The following is a 17,483-nucleotide window of genomic DNA, read 5'->3' as shown; positions in this document are numbered from 1 at the left end:
GGTATATGGCCATATATTGGCTGCAACCGTGTACATTATATCAAGGTTATGATTATCCAATGAAATGTGTCGTTACAAACGTGTCTTATCAAAATAAAACTTGTTCATGAGTTATTCGTAATTTTCAGTTGAACTGCCACTTTGCACGTTAACAGCAGACGACTTGTGTGACGGTATCAGAATACTCGTGTTTATGGACGGTCTGTTTCACGAGGGGGAACTAAAGGCTATTCGCCCACCTGATATATATGGAGCTATACTAGACAATGAGAGAAAGACACGCCCACATTATTACTCACAAGAAGAAATACTTAAAGAAGCGGTAAGTTTAAACTTGGAGAAGCATTTATTTTAGAAGCAAATGAAGCGGTAAATATAGGAAGACGTGTTAAATTAATTTTGAGAAGCAGTAACTTAAAAAGTAAGGAAGCGGTAAGAGACCTCTGGGAGGGTTAAGTGTTGAAAAAGGAAGTGATAAGTGTATCCTTAAAGAAGCGTTAAGAATAGACTTGAATTAAAACATCTTGAAGTTTTAATTTTTAGACTAAAAAATCAATAATTTTAAACGGTAAAAGTAGACTTTCAGTTTAAAAAAGTAGTAACTTCTACTAACAGAAGTTGTCAATTACAAACGGTATAATTATACTTAAGATTTAAAGAAGTAATTAAGTTCTACTTTAAAGGAGTTGTTGTTGATTTACACTTTAAGATTTGGTAAGTTTTAACACGTTCAATGCACACTTGTTCTACTGACTTTCCGTGTTTTAAATGAGATATGTCATATCACACATTGACATAAGTAGTCTTTTTTCGTGATACGTTCGATTAAGCTTATGTAACTGGCAGTGGCAAATATGTCTTACGTAATTACAGAAGACCTTCCTAAACAAAGAATGTCCTCAATCTGTAGGATATACTGACTTACCTCCGCACACATATGCGGTCTTTACCCATGATATTTAAGTGTAATAATTAAACTAGATAAAATAACCACAAATTTAATTACTTACATATTCTTCGGATAATTACTTTTTTCTTGTTTCAAATACTCGCATTTCGAAATGTTTAATGCACTTAGACATACATTATAACCGTGATATGGTACTTATGATGACCAACTTATTATGAATAAGAAACATAATGGAATCATAAACTTGTCTAGAAATCCATGTGTGTATGATTTCTAGAATGGCATGTCTGTCTTATAAAGTTACATCAAGCCAATATATATCCTGTTTATTATAGAAATACAAGTTTATTGTAAATATATTAAATTAAAGTCACCTATTAAAGGTACACTGCAGGATAAAATTGTCATAGGGAAAGTAATGGAGCGAAAACTAATGCTACAATGAAAATGATATAGCATGTGTCTTTGAGAGCTTGCGTGTGTGTACTTATTCATATACGATACAGAAATCATGTTATGCTTTTGAGAAAAAAATCATGTAGTGCAGGGGCTCTTCAACACGGAAGCATAAATTCGTTTTGGAGAGTTTCATATTATAAAGCAAAGTTTACGGCGAAGTCAGTCTCGTGACATAATATACATTAAAAAGCTTTCGCTCATGTCTGTATTGCTTCACCATACCATGTAAAAAAATTCGCCTTTCAGACATCGTGTTTATTTAAATGAGCCGTGTCACGACAAAACCAACATAGTGCGTTTGCGACCAGCATGGACCCAGACCAGCCTGCGCATCCGCGCAGTCTGATCAGGATCCATGCTGTTCGCTATCAGTTTCTCGACTTGTAATAGGATTTGTAAGCGAACAGCATGGATCCTGATCAGACTGCGCGGATGCGCATGCTGGTCTGGATCCATGCTGGTCGCAAACCCATTATGTTGGTTTTGTCGCTCAAATGTACGAGTGTTGACATTAACATGTTGATATACTTCGTTTTACACAAGATTTAATATCATTTCCTGCAAGGATATAACGTATCTGTCCTAAGATGATAATTTGGTCTTAACGGTACATGGGAAAGTCGAAAAACGGGGTTATCTGGATTATTATCCGATATCGTAAAATATACTATATAGCATTATTCTTACAGAATCGTTTGTGTATTAACGTTATGGCTCTGTCGGTAAGTCGGAGTAATTGTAACTATTAGTGCTTTGTACTCATAGGTTCGAACCCCATTAAGTGTCATAACCACACTTTTTTCTCCAACTCTGTTTTTTATCATTATTCTTTATTTATTTTTCGTTTTCCTTTTTGTTTTCTTCTTATAATATATATTTTAAAGTATATATATTTTTTTTTATTTCCATTCTGTTTTCTTTTTGTATTTTTGATCGCAGTGTAATAAAATATTCGATATCATATTTATGTATGTATATGAAAAAACCGGTCAAACTTGTTTTCTGAACAATTGGCTGTTCTGAGGTAAAAATAAATGTGTGTTACCAGTAGTCGAACTTCTGCCTGTACGGGTAAAACACATTACTGACACGGTTGCTCTACCTACTGCCCTAACAAGTCATATGGTACTATGAAATTTTATTTTCATTTTATAGGTTGTGGCATTGATCTGCCTAACCTATTTTTCGCATTGTTATTGGTTTTTGTTATGTAAACAAAGGCTCAAGTTATCATCCTAGGACAGTATATACATGTATCATACTATTAAGCTATGATATAAACAGATATGAGTTCGGACATAACATTCTTCATAAATGAGCCATAAAAGATACGTTTTACTGTAAAATACGTTTTACTGTTTAACAAGGAAAAGATTACTGTTGATTATGAAAAATGGAGAAATGATACATTTATTAGTTAATACTGAAGTACTGAAGTTAAATAAAACTTGGAAATGAAAATATTCATTTTTTTTACAGATAAAAGACACGAAACCGTTAAGTGGGGACCAGCTGAAAGAAGGAACCAGGATATGTGCTTACTGGAGCCAGCAATTTAGTTGCCTGTACCCTGGAACTATTTCAAGAGGTACACGTATAAGTGATTTCTTTCGATTTATTCTTAATTTTTCATTTTTCGATTTATTCTTAATTTGTCAGTAGTTTATGTTTATACATAGTGAATATCAGGACGAAATTTTCCATATGCCGTCGTTATGTTTTACTTGTCTATGCAATAGATTTAAATGTGCATGTAGTTAAGTAAAAATAATTCGTTGTCGCACTTTATTAGTACAATACATCACAATGTCATTAGAATATTTTCGTTCATTACTGTAACAATAGATTTACATATCACTTTTGTTCTGCGTTGCTAGGGACCCCAAATCCAATTACAGACAGAAGTTTATATAATGTTGAGTTTGACGACGGTGATACAGGGAAAATTCCGCTAGACCACATCCGAATCATTCCGCAAGATTTTCCCCATGTTGGTAAGTTTCACAGGCAATATATTTTTATATGGACATAATTTGTTTGCACACGATATATAAAGTCAGTCCATGTCTTTTTGTAAAAGAAATTATGTTTTTTACTGTTGTTGTTTTTTTTCACTTCAGTCATTTATTTCTCAACACATTTTTGTATAAATGTTCCATTAGGAAATCGTCAACGATTTGTTTGGTTTTCCGATCGTATCAATGTATAAAAAGACAATTTATCCCTTAAAAAGAGCTAAGAGCTGATTATTCACAATCGTTTAAAAGCTGTCCTGAAAATGATAAAATATTAATCTCTTAGTTCAATAAAATTTTATTGAACGCCGATGGCTTTGATATTATTGTATATTTAAATATTCAAACAATAAAAATCATCCTTATTGAAAAGACCTTGTACTAATATTCCATTAACTGTTTTAAAAGAATATGACCCAAACCCACTCTTGTTGCTCACGGCACGGCGGAGAACCATGTCGACATCAGAAAGTGTTAGCACCGAACCGAAGAAATCAGTATCTGAGTCAAGTAAAGACCCAAAGATAAAACGCGGACCGGGAAGACCGCCTAAGGCTGAACGTTTGATGTCCAATGAATCTATGGGTGACGAAGATGTATTCATTAGCGATACACAAAAAGATCATGACAAAAAGAACAAATCAGGAAATAAGAATGGTTCAGATGAAAAGAAAGGCCAAGGTAAGAATGGTATTTAGTAATTATGAAATGTTATAATAAGCTTCTTTTTTTATTTGAAAACCAAATATTTTTGTTTGCTTATGAAGAAACTGAATGCTTGCTGTGTTCATTTGTAGAAAGAAATAATTTATTTTCATTGAAAGCTATGTTGTTTTGTTCTATGATAATGAAGCCATGTTGATATTGTGTTCTTCCTGAAATAATTTTTGTAATATTCTTTACAAGTTTCACCTGTCTTTTTATAGTTAGTCATCAAAGCTTTTTTTCAGTTTTGAGCAAATGCATGCAACAGTTTAGTAACAGTTGCACGTGTACAATGTATGTTTAAAGCTACCCGGGCCATATTCATCAAGTGTATTAAATGTCTGCACATATTTTATTGTGATTGTCAGTCACAGAATTCTGTTTGTATTAATAATCATAATCGGACAGAATCGTTATAATGCCTGGCATTGATGAATTTGGCCCGCGTTTGTATTTATATTTTAGCTACTATTCTTTAATTTACTTTTTTGTTATTTTTTCCCTATATACAATTTGCTGATTAATTATTGAATTATGGATGAAATCAATATAAATATATACCCAATAATTTCTTACCATTGCTATGAAGTAGTAAATGATAACATTGATAATTAATAAAAACTAAGACCATTTCAAATTATGTCTTTTCCAAAAACACGTATTTTTCCTGTTGATTCGCTGAACTAGCATTGACTGTAAATGAAAATAACTGCATTTGTTCTATGTACATATTTCTTGTATAGGCGTATACTTTGAATACTTTTGCAATGAATTGAATAGTCGAAAATAAGGCGATAGATTTAGAAGCTAATCATAGGTGTTATTTTTAGTTACACTTTTCCGACCACGTGGTCTATGGGAGTGGTCCGGAAGTTGCACAAAACGTCCCGGTATGAAAGGAAAGGCAAAGAAAGAATATTATAAAACAGTTGTACGTGCTAGAGAAAGTTTATCGGTATGTATAAGAGTCATAAAGTCAATAAAAGGTGACTTATCATATCATTTTAACATTCATTTACCATACTCTTTCATTCATATACCATACTCTAACATTCATATACCATAATTAACCTATGATTCATATACCATACTGTCAAAAACCGGAATCATGCTCCTCATTTAATATACATGCAGCATGCCCATAACGACATTCTGTAATGGTGTATAATTTTACTAATTGACCAATACTCTACATTTAATTCTAAATTTTTTGTACCAAAAATGTACTTTTTATGCTTTGAAATTGTTATAGTCTACTCGGGTGCCCGCTCGTGCAGTGGCACTTGAGGTCTTCCTCCGTGAGTAAAGCTGGAAATCGTCATATGCCCACCAGAGTGTCAGTATCACTTTAAACCCAACAGCAATATCAATATTTGGTATACGTCGATAGAAGTTTTAAGGTATTTTAACATTCAAATAAAATTGAGCAGCTGACGGTAAAATGTCTTGACAACTTTTTACACGGACCTTATTGTAAACGTATTTTAAAAGCGTTTGTTTAGATACTCGTCATAAAAATGCCAAAATATACAACTTACTTATTTTATTGGATCTATGTTTTCATTTGAATTGTTGTTTGTATAAATTCACGTACATTTGTTAAAATAATTATAAAAGTATACAAAAACAGGTACAAAACCAAGAGGAGCAAGAACTGAATTGTGATGGTAAACTATACTGTATTTTCAGAAAGGTTTTTCAAAAAAAATCATTTCCGAAAATCCTCTCACTTTTTCATCACAGTCTTTTATTAAGCCTATTGAAATGCCAACATGATGGCAAATATACTTCATTTCTGCTTTATTCATTGTCATTTATTTCATTAATCATGGACTGAACTGAAATGTGCCGTTCATTTAAATCTCATTACGCCACATTTTCGTTTTTTTCCATGATATGCATCTCATTGTTTCATGTTGTCATTCATTTTCATCTGCTATCATGTTTTCATTTTTCATGCCAGTTTTCTTTTTCTTAAGTTGTTGTTTTGCAATTTGTTTATTGTAAAGAACTACGCCTTTGCTTTACGTCATTTCTTTGGCCCGGCTCTCTGCTTTATGATACAAGCAAGACTTGGATACAGGGTCATTTTTTTCTGAAAATGATAGGCAAAAATACTCCTTTACGTACATGAGTAAAGTTTTTAACCAAGAGAAAAAAGGTGGCAATACGAAGTTAGACTAATAAATTATTTGATAAAGATATTTTCTCTACAAATCTGTGCTCGTCTGACAATGTTTTTCGTTACGAATGTTCTTGTTATCAATTTTGTTACCATTCATTTATCATGCACCATCAGTCATTAATCCATTTCACGTTAATCCAGCTAAAACCATTATAATTAAAAACTGCGACATATAGTTATGTTACGTGAATATGGTAATTTTACATCTAGGCAACTTGTATTAGTGAAATTCTTGTATTAAAATAATGTCTGCAGCAAATGATAAGGATCATATTATCAGAGTTTAGAATTCAGATGAAGTTCCCGAGGTTATTTTAGAAGTCAGATGAAGTTCCCGAAAACACGTTTTAAGGTTTTGCGTGTTTTTAATTTGGCTATCAAACGATTTGGTTGATAACGTATCTTCATTTGAAGGGAGCTAATGTTACATGTTATGAGAAAAGTTATCTACCTTGTTTTGTAGGTGGGGGAGTGCGCCGTGTTTCTCTCTACAGGGCGGCCAAATTTGCCGTACGTTGGACGTATTGAAAGTTTCTGGGAAGGATGGGGCGGTCAGATGGTGGTTAAGGTCAAATGGTTCTATCACCCAGAAGAGACCAAGGGAGGTAAACGACTGCAAAATATGAAGGTAATTTATATTCTAATGTTTTTGCGTGAGAGAGAAAAGAAATGACAAAACCACCAAGTTGAATATACATTAGACTTGTTAAAACTCCTATTTCTAAACTAAGCGAGTTATACTGAATGTCTATTTTAAGAGTTACTTGATTCTTAATTTTTTTTGTTTTTTATCACAAAACAGCTTGAAGTCATAGAGCAGAATAATTTGATGAATTCTTTAATGAAACAAGCGGAACCCTTGCGCCAACGGGGCATGCCATTGTATATAGAACTATTAATAGATCTTCTAGTAAATGCTAACCTAAATAGGCCTAGTAAACACTTTTTGTTCTCTACAGTAGTTCTATATATCATCCAACAATAACATATTTATTTAAAACAAAATTTATCTTAGTCTAAGCAGTCCGTGTTTACTTATGCTGACCTGTTCTGTTCTTACAGGGAGCACTCTTCCGGTCTGACCACGAAGACGAAAATGATGTACAAACCATTTCTCATAAATGTGAAGTCATTTCCTATGCGGAATACAGACGCCGAATTGACGTCATTTCTCACGAGGACACCGATGACGTATATTATCTCGCAGGTTCATACGAGCCAACGATAGGTCATATTAAGTTTGAACCTGGGGTTGTTTGAGATACAAATGATTTGGGTGACACAGTTACTTAATTACACGCAATGACTGCGCGCAAATTGCAGACGGCATGGAACGCTAGTGTAAAAGTGTGTTCAGAATCTAGCAAGTGATATGAAAAAAAAAACACGAGAACTTAAGGGTATGGCCAGACCAAGTGGCAGAGCCAGTACATGAGCATCTGCAATTAAAAAAGATTGTATAAACACATACATGTACATGTGTAATATATGCTTACATGCTTAATATTTGGGTGAATATCTTGACCTGTTTGTACAGTGCTAAAATTTGTATTACATGATTTTAGAAACCGGCTAATAAGTTTGTTGTTAACCGGTCTTTGATCTTTGATGATTATTTTTACATGTTTGCCATAAATTGCTCTTCTAAATATAGAAATTTATAAATAGATATGTTTCAAGGCTAATTTGATATTTTCCAATTGTTTTGTTTCAATGGTAATTGTTTTTGTGTAATAAATGTAAATAGAAAGTTGAGGATGAATATCATGATTATATAGAGTTTGTAAAATGTAAATAAGTGTAAATAGTAGATCTCAAAGGTCAAATTCATATTCTGTGAATTCCAAGTCTTTCATCCTTTCTCTTCCCTAGCAGTTTTATATTTTCTGTGTTTATAGATTTGTAAAAGGCAAATGTTTTCAACATTATAAAAGAAATCCAGTGCGATTTCCAAACTTGTTAAACTTATTGCAATATTAAAACGTGATTTAACATTGTGAAAATACAGCTGATTAATGAAAGATTAATTTTGATAATTTAATTATTTGATGATTAAATAAAGGTATTTAAGAAATTTTTATTTTGTATGACATTACAGACCAAATTTTAATAGAATTTTAATTAAGCTATAGCCCACTTGCGGCAACTGATTTTACGCATGCGCAGTATCGTCTGATTATGGTCTGCAATGTTCGCTATTCTGTCAGTATGTATTTTATAGAAAATCTCCCTGTTTATGATGAATGGTTTGTCCAGATTTAAAGATTGACAAGTCCATTTAATATATTTAGGATGTTAACACCAAATTGAGAAGTCAACAGTAATGTCTGGTTAGACTGCAGGCACTGTAGTGATGTCACGTGATGTGCATGTTGTATTATATTTACATTAACATGATCCCTTTTAATGGATATTCTATATCATTTAGGTATTATTTTGACTTAAACGTTTAATTTACAGTAATGACAATTTAGTAAAAGTCAATGACAATAACTTGTATTTTTCGTTGTTTGAATTATATTATAAAAAGTATTTTCTGTCACGTGACTTTTTCATGTTTTCACATTTGTATTGGATTTATTCTAAATGTTTTCTCTCGTTGTCATAAAGTTCTTTTCTTGACTGTGTTCATTCCAATATTTGTGTTTGTGTTACTTTATACGTCTCAATATGTTTTTGCAAGTATTTCTTTAAAGAATACAAAATATATGTTAAATTGTTTCATTTTAAGCTAGCAATTTGTATATGTCAGCATAGAACCAGTTATTTACGACCACTTGTACATTGAAATCATCTGTCCTTTGAGGTCATTTGTATTTGTATGTTAAACGCAAATGTTGAATTTCCACATGTGAATTCAAAATTCTTTTTCACAGACGCAAAGGTTTTGCTTTTGCAAGGGTGGTCTTTAATATAGTTTCTTTTCGCTTCATATCTTCATAATCATTACATTTATTAATCAGTCATGCATAATGTTATGTTAAACATGTATATATATCACTTGTATTTATTTTTATCACAGTAGAAAATATGTTCCATAAACGTTACGAATATTTCATTTTGTAAAGTTTTGAAGCAAGGGAGGCCACTCTGCATAATAACCCATTAACATTTATTTGTAGTCGAAGACCTTCCCACTCACATTTACACTCCCATGGGTAGTTTTAAAAAACACACAGTTAGTATGTGTTCATTTTCATTTATATGCCATTCAGTATATAAAAAGGCGGTGTTGCTTTTTTAAAAATGTCCTTTTTAATAGTTTATGTCTCATTTTAAGTCTACAATTTATTTTGCAAGAAAGCAATCTAATATAAACTTTTTAGTTTTATGAATAACATTATTGCTTAAAGGCCAATTATGCCTCAGAAATACTTTTATTTTATGTTCTCAAAAGCTTTTAATTTAACGTGTCCTGTTACAGTCTCCAAAAAGTAACTATATTGGCCAATTACCTGAGCCATTTAATCCTTCTGTGGCTTTTTAGCAATTTAAGTAATATCGATTTATTAATTTGTTTAGAAGTCTAAATACTTCTTTGTTAACATTATGTTACTTTTATAACAAATAGTTTTATATTCAGCACGTCTTTCTTCAAGTGATAAGCATGTGACATACCCTTAAACCATTATTTGAACATTATAAAACTCATGTCTGCCTTTTATGCGGAAATACTTATTTGTTTCTGAGGCGTAATGTGCCTTTAAAGAAAATCTTCTATTCTTTTTACAAAAAATATTTATAAATAAACTTGTTACATTTAAGAAATTAATGTTAAAAAGCGTTTTCGAAATCGACAATATTCGTAAAATGTACAAATCTTTCTCTTGATTATAAACTCTGAAATGTAATCATATTTCGCGAGTTTTATACATAGGTATTTCATGTACATGAATGTTGAAAAGGAAAATATGCTGTTTGTATGTAAAACAAAAACATGTGCCTTACTTTGTGTGCTAGGTGTATGACCGTTTGTTTGGGTGATTGTTTGGGATCTGTATTACGTAGAAAGAAAAATAATCATTTTCAAGATGTATGATTTCAGATTTTGTAAAGAAAACTTTAATAAATCTGTTACCACATCATTTAAAAGAATGCATGTTTACCAATTTAACACGTTTAAAATTTTAGAAACTATTACTGAAAGTAAAAAAAAAATTTAATCTTTCATTGTGGGTTTTCTGTGTATGTGTTTTTTGAATGTTTTTATCACTTTTTTTCAACAATAAAAAAAACAATACCATTTTGAATCAAGTTTTATTGAAAAAAAAAGAAATATAAGGATTTTTCTCTTATCTTTTTTATTGAAAAAATATAGGTATGGAATGTATGAGACTGCGAGATGATAGATCTACAATGTCTTCTATGTTTTCCGTTACATATATGAATGAAACCATATTAAAAAATTATGATAATTCGAGGTGACATTGTTTTTATTCTTGTACTAGATACATGAGAGTGATTGATACTGGTTTATATTTGTTCACATTCTGTTCGTTTAAAGTGTCATTATTTCTCATTTTTTCATAGGCAAGATAAGCTGTATTGACTATATATTTCAAAAGATTAACTGTTATAATGGTGATGGACCAACACTTGATACTGGGAAGTGATCAGGAAAGAATATAAAGCTGCCAAAATGCAGCGTCACGACAAAACCAACATAATGGGTTTGCGACCAGCATGAATCCAGACCAGCCTGCGCATCCGCGCAGTCTGATCAGGATCCACGCTGTTCGCTTACGAACCATATAACAAGACGAGAAACTGATAGCGAACAGCATGGATCCTGATCAGACTGCGCGGATGCGCAGGCTGGTCTGGATCCATGCTGGTCGCAAACCCATTATGTTGGTTTTGTCATGACGCGGCTCATATATAAAAAAGACTGACCTATTCTATTTATAAATTGAACCTACATGTAACTTCCCATGGATATTTACAGAATTTTCTTGTGCCACGTGAGTAATTTATTGTTTCTGCGAAGAAAAATTTTTAATTGAAAGGAATTATGACACGTCTGCGAAGAAAAATTTTTAATTGAAAGGAATTATGACAGAATGTAAACTTATTTTGACTTTTACCTGTTCACTCACTATTTACCCTTGGATGGGCATAATGTCACTTTTAATAAAGGAGTGAAATAAAACTGTTAAAAGCGAAAAGGATATTTGTACTCTTAGCGTTCTTTCTTTCCATTTACTTAAAAGTGCTAGGTCATTATAACTCATTACTTTAACTGTTAACATTAAAGATGGACATTTTATGTTGCTTTTTTGTCATGTCAATATATTTTTTTCATCTGAAACGTTATTAGTAGTATCTCCTTTGTCATGAAAATAAATATTTTTATTTTATCTGAAAATGAAATAGAAACGTCTTTAGTAGTATAGTTTAATTTGTTTAATCGAACGTTTTGTCAGTATTTATGTTTTAATTTTTTTGTTTGCATGCACATGTATTATTTACTACATTGATATGAATGTGATATAAATGATTATGTGCTTTATTGTTGGTTTGATTGTTTTCTTTTATTTTTTTTCTGTATATTTTATGTTTGTTATTTCTTTTATGTTTATTTTACGGCTTTAATGCTATACAAATTTTACTTACCATGCACTATATGTTTTAGTATCGCTATAAGTGCTTATATGTTATCAAATTTGATTAGCAAACTATCATTTTTACATTTTTTTCTCATCTTTTTATTTCTCATACTTTTTGAAGAAGAAAAAATAGCATTTGTTGATAGTGTTCATACATTTATGATAATATTGTTACGTGATTTTAAAGATTGTTATGTGATGAATAATAACGAAACTTTTGAATAAAGTTTCTAAAATAGCTTTTAAATAGTCTTTATTTTTTTGGTGTGAATGTATTTAGTCCTTCAAATGCCTCGATTTAATATTCGAAATTGCACCAGTTTCGTGTTTAATGTTGAATTCGCTTTAGCCGGTGCTAAGGGGGGGGGGGGCTTGGCTGGTAACTTGCTTATCAAACCGAAACTGAAACATTTTCAATTTTACCGTTTTGAATTCCGCTTTTGTTCTATTTTTAGCTCACCTGTCACAAGTGGCAACCAAAAGAAAAAACTTAAAATATCTTCTTTTAAAAAGCCAAAAGAGCTTGAGATTAGATATTTGGCATGAAACATCTTTTAATGAGTGTCTACCAAATCATTAGCTGATTCGTGTAAACTTTTTCACTCAGCCAGCATGTAAATCAACACGACATAAATGAGTCACAATAGAATTATAATACTTTGTTTTTTCGCTTTAATAGCGAACCACTCTAAAGTTGTGTTATTTTTTTCTTTTCGGCCAGTCAAATGTAAAACTGCATGTTATAACTGTTATAAACTACAAAGTATATCAAGACATTAGTTAAACTTTATGGCATCAGTGAGCTATTTTTTGCCCGTCATATGTAAAACTTCATTGCATAATTAAGGGGGTAGTGGCCAGAAACACAATTGCAAATATTTCAAATTCTGTTACACAGGCAGATAACCAGTTGCACAGCATTGTTCAAGGATATATGACATACATTGAAGAAAATAATAGTTTGCATGCATTGCTCCTAAAGATTATGTCTGACAGCAATTTATATTTACCCACACCCAACAATAGTCATACCTGAAATATACGTATACAGGCCATCTTCATGGATACTCCAGTATGAGCCCGATTCCTTAAAAATATCACTAACACACAGTGCAATTAATGGAATTTTCAAAAGTGTCCAATTAACTGTCTGTCATACATTTAGAGTTTTCACAAAATTTATCCAATGTTTCTTACTTGTTTGGTGCCAACTGTTTGATTTTTAACTTTTTCACCTCCATTCGGAGAGTCACAATTACATACAAAGCTACCAAAATAATAAGTTTCGAGTAAAAACCCAAAAATACTGCTAATTTCCTACACACAAACAAGAACAAGATAAGGGGGTAGTGGCCAGAAACACAATTGCAAATATTTCAAATTCTGTTACACAGGCAGATAACCAGTTGCACAGCATTGTTCAAGGATATATGACATACATTGAAGAAAATAATAGTTTGCATGCATTGCTCCTAAAGATTATGTCTGACAGCAATTTATATTTACCCACACCCAACAATAGTCATACCTGAAATATACGTATACAGGCCATCTTCATGGATACTCCAGTATGAGCCCGATTCCTTAAAAATATCACTAACACACAGTGCAATTAATGGAATTTTCAAAAGTGTCCAATTAACTGTCTGTCATACATTTAGAGTTTTCACAAAATTTATCCAATGTTTCTTACTTGTTTGGTGCCAACTGTTTGATTTTTAACTTTTTCACCTCCATTCGGAGAGTCACAATTACATACAAAGCTACCAAAATAATAAGTTTCGAGTAAAAACCCAAAAATACTGCTAATTTCCTACACACAAACAAGAAAGAATTACAATGACAGAAACATATCAAAAGTCTTCAGTACCTTCAAAACACTATGTCTGTGCTTTTAATAAAATTTGAATTCGAATATGTCCCCTGTCCCTGCACTATAAAATGATGTTAGTTTGTCCTTTTCGCACAGTCACTGGCATAAGTAAGTCACTCTTAATGTGTGCAATTTTGTCTCTTCGCCTTGTCACATTAAGTTTCATGAATAGATTTGTGTAATGGTAATTCAATTCAATTCAATGTTTATTTGGCTTTAACATATATACAATGTTTATCGCCAATACATATAGTATTCTGGGGCACAATACAAAACAATACATATTTTGAACATGAGAAAAGCATGGTAATAACAATTATATACTTTGAACATAAAAACATATAAATTATTTACGACATTATAACACAGGTTGCACAATACATAAATTATTTATAATCATCCTCTTAAAGAAAATGATTGGTATATATATTTAGCTAGCTTAATAATAGGACTGCTTTGAGAACTGTTAAGAAGATTTTTAAACTTGAATAAATTAGGCCAATGAAAATAATAATTTGGCAAACATTTGATACGTAATTCTCTTTAAAACGGACAAACTAACAGGAAGTGATATCGTTTTCAATGACTTCATTTACTTTTTGGACACATTTAAAGGTTTTTTTTATTTTCTATGTTTTCCTTTTTCATAAGTAAGTTAAATGGCAGAGCATCAAATCGGGTCAAATAATTTTTGATTTTTCGTTCTTAATGCCTTAAAGTCACAATTCAGGATTTTTACTGCCGTCCTTGATAGGACCATTCCCGATTAAAATTGTCAAAAGTCTGATCAAGATCCTGTGATTCGTGACTGGAATTCAAACTTTTATCAAAATTTGTAAAAACTTTATTTAATCAAGACAACAATCAGATATTGTTCAGAAGGGCGTCCCGATCCAGCAGGACGTTTCCAGCAGAGTTTCGCCCGATTTACCCGTTCTTAATCCATTTCTTTGATCCGATTTGTATCTTTGTAATGGTAAAAAACGACCAAATCTGTCCCGACAGCGTCCAAATCTCCCGAATGCGATCCGACAGAGATCAGACAGTGACGAGACAATGAACTGACTCTGACGGAAGACATCGTTAGTAAACCGTTTCATCGTGATAGTCCCGTGATGGGTCCCGTCCTATAAGGAATTTCAACTTGTCGCATTTTAATTATAAATTTAATTTTAAACTGCTTGCTGATATGCTTTATTTATATTACAGCAAACTTGTATAATTCAAAAGTAATCTCTATAATCTGTATAATTATTGCAGAACACTTGTAAGATTTGAAATAATCTGAATTGATATTACAGAAAAAATGTTACCTCTTATTATTGAATGTGATAACATATTGATCAGACATGAACATTGTTCAAGATAAAAAATATATTGTGTTTTCTTGTTTATTATTGTATGAAATTTTAACTTTAAAACTTTATTAAACCTATTAAATTTTAACTTTAACTTTTTGCCAAACAAGTGGCCTTTAATTATAAAGTAGTCCAAACTAGGAGTTAACCCATTCATAAATAAAATAAATATTTCATAAACATTAAACAATATTTTACTTTGCTACACAATAAGTAATGTCACAAGTTAAACTCCGCTGTTATATTTAAAAGACAATGATACATACAAGATGTGACACATAATAGCAAAGTGTTCTGTCATTTTATCATATGGTCTTCATTCACGGCGAGGGTTGACAATCCTCATCTGCCAAGGTACAGATACAGCGGCAGAGTTAAGATAATGTTTGAGATATTGTCTCTGCTTCTTGCCCTGTATTGTTGCACGGTTAGCACCCTGAACATTGACAACGTCAAGCATGTCTCGGCCAAATCTCTATTCTTCGGTACGATCCTTGTGTCCTCGACATCTTCACTTGATGTTCATGTTTAGGTAGCGTATTCTCATTAAGTTGTGGAGACAGACACAAGCCTGTACGATGATTCTCGCATTGTAAGGAGTGTGTTGCATGGTTGACAACAGTATTTGAAATCTCTGAGCCAAGATGCCAAACACAACTCTGCGTGCTCTTGACAGCCTGTAGTTAAAGATCCTTTCTTCTACTGTCATGTTACGGAAAGGGAAAGGCTTCATCATATCAGTTCTCAGTTGAAAGGCATTGTCAGCAACAAAGAAGTATGGCATATTTCTGTCATCTCTAGGAAGTGGCTCAGGATCAGGAAAGCCAATGGTTTTGTTCTGCTGGACTTCTTTCAGCTCACAATCGTTATATATATGTGCGTCTGAAGCTGCTCCATCTGGCCCAACATCAAGCCAAATAAATTTATAGTCCGCATCTATGAGGGCCATCAAGACTATGGAGAAGAAGCCCTCGTAGTTATGGTAGGTAGATCCGGTATTTGGTGGGCACTTGCACGCAGCGTGCTTTCCGTTTAATGCACCGCACACATGTGGGAAGTTCCATCTGCGGAGAAATTCATTTGCGATTTCTTTCCACTCCGCTGGGGTAGTGGGGCAGGCGATTACCTCTGCAGCGTACTCATCAATGATAGCTTGGCAGACTTCAGGGACAAACATCGACATGGTGTTACTGGGAACCCTGAATTCCCACTTTATGCTGCTGTAACTGTCGCCGGATGCCAGATGCCTCATGGTACAGGCAAACTTCAGACCTGGATCAATGGCTTGCCTCCACCAGGTATCTTGTTTGGTGATGCGGGGTGTGATCCGAGTCAGGACTTCATCGTATAGTTCCATGGGCAGCCTCGTGTAGTTGATGAAAGCTTCTGGATCTTCTTCTCTCAGCTCCCTCATCAATGTTTCATACTGGCCGAGCTGCTCCCTTCTGTACATCCAGGGCTTGACCCAGTATCTTCTATTTCTACCGGGTTGCAGTGCCCTTCTGTTCAAATAATAATTGGCAAACAGAAGGTCTTCTTTCTCTTCTTCCATTTCCATGAGAGCAACCTACTGCAGAAGTCTCCCGTTTACGAGCCAGCATTCATGGTGGACCGGTCAAAGTACTGTCAATGAAATGACACACACACACACACAAACACACGATATAATATATATACTCCATAACGTGAGCAGCTCAGCCGAATCTGGTAATCAACGCATCTGGAATATCCTACAACTGTTCGCCGATATTTCGGATGATCGGGAACACTGCCGAACGCAGTCCTATTACAGTCTGCTGTACCGCATTGCACACGCATTTTTCTGGACTCAGTCGTTATCGTGTTCTTTAATTGTCGTGACTCTGACGTGGGTATTATTGCCGAATTTCGTATTAATTACTGAACTGTTCCGGAGCGGATTCGGGCAAAGACGGTTCGCATTCGGCAAGATCTGGACGCAATCTGGACTCAATCGCAAGAAACGAGAATGCCAAAATTTTCTCAAGATCATGCCCGTTCCACAGGACACTGACCAGACAACCACATGACATTGTTACGATTTTGATCCAATACAGCAGAATCTGTCACGACATAGTCACGATTGTAATCCCGACTAGACAAAATCGGCTGAGTTTCCCGAATGTTACGGGACGCACCTAACTGTCGGGAGTGCTGGCGACCTCTCCGGAGCAGTCCCGATCCGTAGGACTCTGTTACAAACATATATACGACCGCGTTCAGACAATGATAGGACATTCCAGATCATTGAGGATAGTAATCCGACTTTTTTTACTTTCGTGTCGTAGCGTTGTCTGATCTCAAACGGAGTCGTAATCGGCACTGTGTTGAACGCGCATAACACAAGAAATTAT

General features: G+C 33.3%; 2 protein-coding genes across 8 annotated transcripts in view; one reads left to right on the top strand and one right to left on the bottom strand.

The window, feature by feature from the left end:
- Positions 1-12,118, top strand: part of LOC132757782 (uncharacterized) — a 77,972-nt gene extending 65,854 nt beyond the window's left edge. For 6 of the 7 annotated variants that reach the window (XM_060749209.1, XM_060749226.1, XM_060749217.1 and 3 more), the window contains exons 25-32: positions 129-322; positions 2,849-2,957; positions 3,247-3,363; positions 3,793-4,065; positions 4,920-5,044; positions 6,738-6,902; positions 7,337-11,292; positions 11,334-12,118. In XM_060749209.1, coding sequence (XP_060605192.1) covers positions 129-322; positions 2,849-2,957; positions 3,247-3,363; positions 3,793-4,065; positions 4,920-5,044; positions 6,738-6,902; positions 7,337-7,534 — 1,181 coding nt within the window. In that variant the 3' untranslated portion in view covers positions 7,535-11,292; positions 11,334-12,118. Of the gene's footprint in view, positions 1-128; positions 323-2,848; positions 2,958-3,246; positions 3,364-3,792; positions 4,066-4,919; positions 5,045-6,737; positions 6,903-7,336 lie in introns of all 7 variants that reach the window. The other variant, XM_060749180.1, reaches the window with a different exon arrangement.
- A 3,504-nt stretch (positions 12,119-15,622) lies between these two features.
- Positions 15,623-16,663, bottom strand: LOC132757852 (putative nuclease HARBI1). Its single transcript, XM_060749299.1, has one exon. The coding sequence runs from the start codon at positions 16,661-16,663 to the stop codon at positions 15,623-15,625; it is 1,041 nt and encodes a 346-aa protein (XP_060605282.1).
- Between the last annotated feature and the right edge of the window lie 820 nt (positions 16,664-17,483).

Source organism: Ruditapes philippinarum, unplaced genomic scaffold (genome assembly GCF_026571515.1).
Source record: "Ruditapes philippinarum isolate M1 unplaced genomic scaffold, ASM2657151v2 ctg244_1_1_1_1, whole genome shotgun sequence".
NCBI classification, from domain to species: Eukaryota; Metazoa; Mollusca; class Bivalvia; order Venerida; family Veneridae; genus Ruditapes; species Ruditapes philippinarum.
Note: the sequence above shows the minus strand (reverse complement) of the source record. Positions and strands in the feature narration are given on the sequence as shown.